Source organism: Alligator sinensis, unplaced genomic scaffold (genome assembly GCF_000455745.1).
Source record: "Alligator sinensis unplaced genomic scaffold, ASM45574v1 scaffold445_2, whole genome shotgun sequence".
Lineage (NCBI taxonomy): Eukaryota > Metazoa > Chordata > Crocodylia > Alligatoridae > Alligator > Alligator sinensis.
In genome coordinates this window covers 2,016,356-2,023,638 of record NW_005842081.1, presented here as the reverse complement: position 1 = coordinate 2,023,638, position 7,283 = coordinate 2,016,356, and the positions used below count along the sequence as shown (strand labels likewise).

The window sequence follows — 7,283 nt, the reverse complement described above, 5'->3', positions numbered from 1 at the left end:
CGGGGGGGGGGGGGGGGGGGGGCAGGTAAATAAGCATCCTAGTTTTGGGGTGGTTTTTTTATTAACAAACTGGATAATTTTAAGACCAATGATACAACTTTTATCACTCTCTAAACAAGCACTGACACTCAAGATTCATGGTTCAGAGCATGAGTTACTCTCTGCGGCCAAGCAGAATGGTATTTCTCAGCACTTAAGTACTGTTTTGCCCATCTGGGTACATTTCCCTGGCCTGCATAATCTGCTGTGACATAGCGGGCCTTGGTCCCTGCCAGAGACAGGATAACAGACTTGATGGACCAGCACGCTGTTGCAACAAATTCTACATAATTATTCTGTGTAGATTAAACTGGTTTTGTAGAATCAGATGGATCGTATTTGTTCAGCGCGGGAATGGTAAGTTATCCATGCTCGAAGACTGTTTCTGCTTAAGGCAGAATTCTCTGCTCTGAGGTTTGTAGCTTTAGTTCTATTTCCTGCCAGGCTTAGATTAATCAAAGATCAAAAGCAACCATACACTTTTTCTCCTTTTTTGGATTAAGGATGAAGAACAACTTCCTGGCTTCTCAAATTAAAAGCAGGAAAAATAGCCTTGTTAAGCAAAGATTCCACAATTAAGCCAACAGATTTGAGTCCCTTGAGTACCGACTGTCTGTTTAATAATTATTCTTATGCCTGTCTGAACCAATTTAAGTGCTGTGAGATTATTAAAACCTGATATGCAGTATTAATTTTTTCCCTTCACGATTTGCTTGTTTGAAACTATCATTCCTGGCACTGCCCTGAATTTTTTTTAATTTTAATACTTTATCTTTGGCAATGACTTAAAGTTACAATTCTAATTACTTAAAGGCTTTATTTCACTTTAGAGACATCGAGCTGTCTCTGCTGTTCAGAAGGCTCCTGTGCAGACCGTGCCAATTGCACATCCTGCCCAGCAGGTCACTACCAGCCTCTAGCTGGACAACAGATCTGTTTGCCTTGCCCACAGGGATATTACACTAAGTAAGTACCTAGACCATTGTTGGGATTGGGATTGTATTTGTGGAACCAAACTGTATCTTAAAACCATTAGTTAATACATTTTGAAGAATGTAGAACTAATTTTTCCCCACCCCAGTGACAGAAGGAAACTGTTGAAGAGGCTTTCCAATAGCAGAAGATACAGGATTATACTAACTCAAAAAACTAAGTGTACAAAGGCTCTCAGACTCCAGCTCCTTTTCCGAGATGCCCATTTTGAATTCTCCATGCATTAGGAGGAAGTAAGGTTTTATGACTAAAGAAACAAGATTAGCAAGTAGGAAATATGGGTTTCTCTGTTCAGCTCTGCCAAAAATTTCCTACAGAGTAAATTAAGCAAGTAATTAAATGTCTTCTGCACCTTTGTATTTTCATCCCATATTTCAATGCTTCAGGGGGCCATTATGAAGCTTTATTCATTAATGACTGTGAGATGCAGTGAATCACACCATGAAAATGCCTCCAAATAAATTTCCTCAAAGACTTTCTGGTTTCAGTGGAATTTGTGGGGTAGCCAAATCAAAAATACACTCTTGACCTGGCTGCAGCTATAACTTCTCTACTCTCATCCATTCCCATGTTAGTTTTGTGTACTTTGCATGTCTTTAATTGGATCATTAACATTTTTATTCGTTGTATTTGAAAATACCACACTCCCCCTGAGCTTTGAGACAACTCTAGCTGATACAGGCCCAGCTTAAATATTCATGCTTTCTTTTCTGTCTTCCACAAATCTCACCCAATCTATCAGTTTTCAAAAGGAGCTAAAAAGCCTGACCTTATCTTTCTCCAAAGTGTCCCTTATGGTAGCTATTTTATATACAGCTATTTGAAATGGATACAACAGGTCCTTTTCCTCTGTCCTGGAGACTTAACTTATTGCATCTGTCTCCACCTCCTATTTATATACTGTATATTTTTAGACGTGTGTGGCTACAGCTTAGGACTTGGTGCAGACTCCTAGAATCATAGAAAAATAGGACTGGGAGGCACCTCCAGAGGTCCAACCCCCTCAGCAGAGGCAGGATCACCCCTATGCAAACTATCATATCCAAATTCATTATCTAACCCAGTGGTTTCTAAACTTTGACAAATTGTGCACCACCAATTTAAAACAATACAACCTTAAGTACCACCAGCAAATTTTTGTCATATAAAGTAATTCTAATAAATCTGTTAATGTGTACCACTGACAGGTTGTCCATGTACCACTAGTGGTAACTGTACCACAGATTGGGAACCACTGATCTAACCCTTCTTAGTCAACCCTGACACAATCCCAAGACATAGTATCCTAACCTGCCACAGGTAAAACAGGGGGACAAAGACAACACCCAGCAGCTCCCACTGGGATCGAATTTAGATATCAAATGCTTGAAGCCCAACTTTAAGTGGCGTGGTTTGAAACTCTTGGCTTACACTTTTTGAAGATGGGACTTTATCATTTGGTCTCCTCTGCCTTTCTATTAAGCTTGTAGTGAACTGTGGGAAACATATATCATTAGTATAGAGCACTCCATTTCTTTGCAGAGCAGTTCAAGCTCCAGGTAGTTCTGGTTGTTTTTGCTGAACTGATTTCTGGATTTCATAGGGATAAAGCAGGTACAAGCAAACAATGTCTTTGAGCTCCAAAGCCTTCTCTCAAGCAACTCACATCAGGTCTTTCTCCTCATGACAAACATATAAAGCTGAGCTAAACCCTATTCTTCTCTCTTTATAGTTTTACACAAAGTACTGCGTGTCTCCCCTGTCAGCCTGGCTTTTATTCCAATGAGTCGGGGGCATCAGCTTGCCGCATGTGTGGAAAAGGTATGCTTGGACTTTCTGACTTCAACACAAACATGTGGTGTGATATCGCAGAACATAGAGGGATGGATTACTTAAGAGAAAAGTAACTGTCAATGATCATTTATTTTTTTGTTTTGAAAAAAGTAATCCAATCCCTTTCCATTCCTTTTTTTCTGGCTGTTTATTTTTTATATAGAAACTACAACCGAACCACATAATAAATTACTCTTTTTACATATAACAATGTGTACAGTGTCACCTTGGGAACGTATTCCACAAGAGTTGGGAAAAAAGCTTCCCTATAATTCAGAGAGCACTTTAAAAAAAATGTTTTTTTTGTGTTTTTTTGGAGTTTTTTTAACAATGGAAAGACTTTTTAAAAAGTGAGGAGAATATCATGCCAAATCATTTTCTTACCCCCATTCACTGGTCATTATCGGCTGGATTTTCAGAACGCGTGAGTGTGCACGTTTGCACGGCGTGCAACAAACGTAGGCATGGTAACAGCAACAGTAACAACAATGATGATGATATAAAGAAGATATTATATAAATAAAATATAAAGATATATTTCCAATTTGAAGATAATGGTGATGGTGACCGTAGTGCCCTAGAATCCTAGCCTGTGTGAAACACCTACTGGGCATTTGTTCCTGCAAATACTCAATGAATACATGCAATGTGTTGCTTATTTATGCAAAAAGGGCATTCCTTCTGCAGACACTGCTGTGCAGGTTTAGATTTCAAGCGTCAAACATGGAAACCAAGGCAGGATCCATAGTTTGCTAAGTTTGGGAGAAAAGCCTGTCTGCAAAGTCCACAGTCATAAACTGGGACTACATGGGGTGTTACACTTCCCTAACTGCAGTTTTTCTAACCCAAAGTTCAACATCAGAAATTAAGCCACAAAAAGAAAAAAAACCCTCATCTCTAAGCCATGAGATTATTCTATTATTTGGTTGGGGGCTTTTTGTTTTCTTTGATGTTTGAGCACCCCCTGCAGAGCTGCATATCTGCCAGTAACTCCAAATCTGGGATTCTGGTCCATGTGGCAGGAGCTCTTTCTGGGCATGTCTACATGTTCATTAATTTGCAGTGGTTACTGCACATTTATTTAGTAATTAGTACTTGTATAATCAAGTACTAAAAAAAATGCACAGTAGCACTGGCAAACGCCTTTTTAGTGATGTTACCGGACAGTAGCCTAAGAATACTGTGCAGTAGCGTATCAGCACTGTTTTTCCTATGACACGCTACTGCACAGTACTACTGAGCTACTGCAGTTAGTATCTCGTGTAGACATGCCCTTTGTCTGCCTGATGGTGTGGAGCCTGTTCACCAACCCCATCCTAATTCTGTGCCCCTGCCCACCGCACAGTCCCACATCCACCCATCCAGAATGAATGACGGACAACCCAGAGCACACATGGTTCTGCCCCAGGTGCATCGTGGCTGCTCTTCCAGCCTCAGGGCTTTCTCATCCGTCTCTCCTCCCAGGCCACCAGAGGAACTGCAGCAAAGTGCTTTTCTACCTGGTGCAGTGCCAGGACTTTGTCAACACCTTCATCTCCTTGCCAGGCCTTGGTGGAAGACATGATGCAAATTCAGGGGCTATTCAATATTCACTCCTTTACCCCCTTCCCAGGCCTGATTTCATAGGGAGGGGGAAGGTATAGAGAACAAACTGATCCATCTTATACAGGAGGGAAGAAGAAGCAAAGCAGCTTTGAACTGCTGGGCTTCTCGTGCTCCCTCCTCTTCCCCTTTGGGAAAGTAGCATCAACTTCTCAGTCACCCTCCTCAAAAGCTTCTCAGAAAGGAGGAAGGAGAGTGCTATCTGTTTCCTGAAGCAGCCCTGATTCACTGACTTACCAACTTGCCGAAGAGCAACTGATCAGAGATATTCCCCCTGCCCCACTGGCAAGGTAAAAATGCATATCACAACCAGTTTTCGATTCATTCCTAGAGGACAGAAGGAACTGTTGTGGTCATTGGGACTGTTCTGTATAAATGCAGGCGTTAAGACTGCTCTGAATTAATTTTAGTTTAAACTAAACCAAGAATTACAGATATTTTAATTTTTCAGTGGTGATGAATTCACCAGAAGCCTTTGTAAATTGTTCTAGCATTAATATACTCCCTTAGCCTTATGCCTCATGTCAAGGCTGAATTTGCCAAGTGTCAGCTTTCTAGCTATTGGGTCTTGTTATATAGCCTTTGTCTGCAAGATTGGAGAGCTCTCTTATCAGATTTCTTTAGCCCTTTAGCATGCTCTCGAAAAGTTAAGTCTTTTATGATAAGCTCAACTATTTCACTGTAAGGCATGTTTTTTTAAACCTTTATTCAGTCTCAGTCTTCTCCGAAACCTCTGCAAACACCAGGACTGGATGCAGTATTCTAGCAGTGCCAAATGCAAAAGAGAATATAAGCCTCCCTCCTCCTACTTGATATATGCCCGTTGACACGTTCAAGTACCACATTAACATTTATGACCACTGCTGTGCAGTGGAAGCTCACAGTTATCCAATTATCCACCATTATTCTTAAGTAACTTTTTGGAGTCACTATTTCCCAAGAGAGTCTCACAATCTATAAGCATGGCCTACATTGTTGTTTCTAGATAGATGACATACCAAGAGATCTAGATTAGGTGTACTAGTGACCCATATTTCACTACTTCACTATTTTCTCTAATCCTTGCATGATCAAAGCGATTTTACTATTTTCATAGATTTCATAGACATTAGGGCTGGAAGGGACCTCGGAAGATCATCGAGTCCAGCCCCCTGCCCAAAGGGCAGGAAGTCAGCTGGGGTCATAGGATCCCAGCAAGATAAGCATCCAGTTTGCACTTGAAGGTGTTTAATGTAGGCGCTTGAACCACCTCCGGCGGCAGGCTGTTCCAGACCTTGGGGGCTCAGACAGTAAAGAAATTCTTCCTTATGTCCAGCCTGAAACGGTCTTGTCGTAGTTTATGACTGTTCGACCTAGTCGTCATCCCTTGGGGCGCTCTGGTGAACAAACGTTCCCCCAGATACTGGTGGTCACCCCTGATAAACTTATAGGTGGCCACCAGATCACCCCTGAGCCTGCGCTTTTCCAGGCTAAAGAGCCCCAGGGCTCTCAGCCTGTCATCGTAGGGTCTGCTTCCCTGACCTCTGATCACGCACGTGGCTCTTCTCTGGACTCTCTCAAGCTTCTCCACATCCTTTTTGAATTGTGGAGCCCAAAACTGGACGCAGTACTCCAGCTGCGGCCTCACTAAGGCCGAGTACAAGGGGAGAATGACGTCCTGGGATTTGCTTGAGAAGCATCTATGGATGCAAGCCAGCGTTTTGGTCGCTTTACTAGCCGCCGCATCGCATTGCAGGCTCATGTTCATCTTGTGGTCAATGATGACCCCCAAGTCTCTTTCTTCCATAGTGCTAGCCAACATAGCACTGCCGAGCCTATAAGGATGCTGCGGGTTTTTTTTCCCAAGGTGGAGAACCTTGCATTTATCGGCGTTGAACACCATCAGATTCTCGTCCGCCCACTTGCTGAGCCTGTCCAGGTCAGCCTGGATAACCTGCCTGTCTTCTGGTGTGGATGCTTTGCCCCAGAGGTTGGTGTCATCGGCGAACTTGGCCAGTTCTGATCGCTTCTGACTCCAGTGTCCACATCATTAATGAAGATGTTGAACAGTATGGGTCCAAGGACAGAGCCTTGGGGGACCCCACTGGTCACAGGACACCACGATGAGTGACTTCCATCGATTACTACCCTCTGGGTCCGACCCCGGAGCCAATTTTCCAGCCAGTGGTTCGTGGAGGACCCAAGGCGACAATTGGCCAGTTTCTCCAAGAGGCGATCATGGGACACCAGATCGAAGGCTTTTTTGAAGTCAAGATATATGACATCAATCTTTTCTCCCTTGTCCAGGTGATAGGTCACCTGGTCGTAGAAGGAAATGAGATTGGTCAAGCAAGACCTACCTGCAACAAACCCGTGCTGGCTATCCCTTAAGATGTTGGCGTTGGCCAGTCCATTAAGGATGGCCTCTTTAATAAACTTTTCTAAGATCTTCCCCGGGATAGAAGTCAGGCTGATGGGCCTATAGTTAGCCGGATCCACTTTCCTCCCTTTCTTGAAGATAGGCACCACATTGGCCTTCTTCCAGTCTTCGGGCACTACACCAGAGCGCCAAGAGTTTTCAAAGATCCGTGCTAGAGGCTGGGCTATGATGCTCGCCAGCTCCTTGAGTACCCTGGGGTGAAGATTGTCAGGGCCGGCTGACTTGAAGGTATCCAGCTTCTCAAGATCTTCCTTCACGAAGTCAGCATCAATGGAGGGCAGGGAATCACCCTCACCCGGACTTCCCGGCCCTGTAGCGGGCATGGGCGTCCCATGGGACTGATGAAAGACCCAGGTCTTTCATCATTTTCTTCCAGGTCAGACAAAAATGTTAGATAGCATGGGGCCAACATCTGATT

General features: G+C 43.4%; 1 protein-coding gene across 2 annotated transcripts in view; it reads left to right on the top strand.

The window, feature by feature from the left end:
* LOC102372388 (sushi, von Willebrand factor type A, EGF and pentraxin domain-containing protein 1) overlaps positions 1 to 7,283 on the top strand; it is a 30,300-nt gene that overhangs the window by 6,251 nt on the left and 16,766 nt on the right. For both annotated transcript variants that reach the window (XM_006023807.2, XM_006023808.2), the window contains exons 3-4: positions 870 to 1,005; positions 2,744 to 2,832. In XM_006023807.2, coding sequence (XP_006023869.1) covers positions 870 to 1,005; positions 2,744 to 2,832 — 225 coding nt within the window. The remainder of the gene's footprint in view (positions 1 to 869; positions 1,006 to 2,743; positions 2,833 to 7,283) is intronic.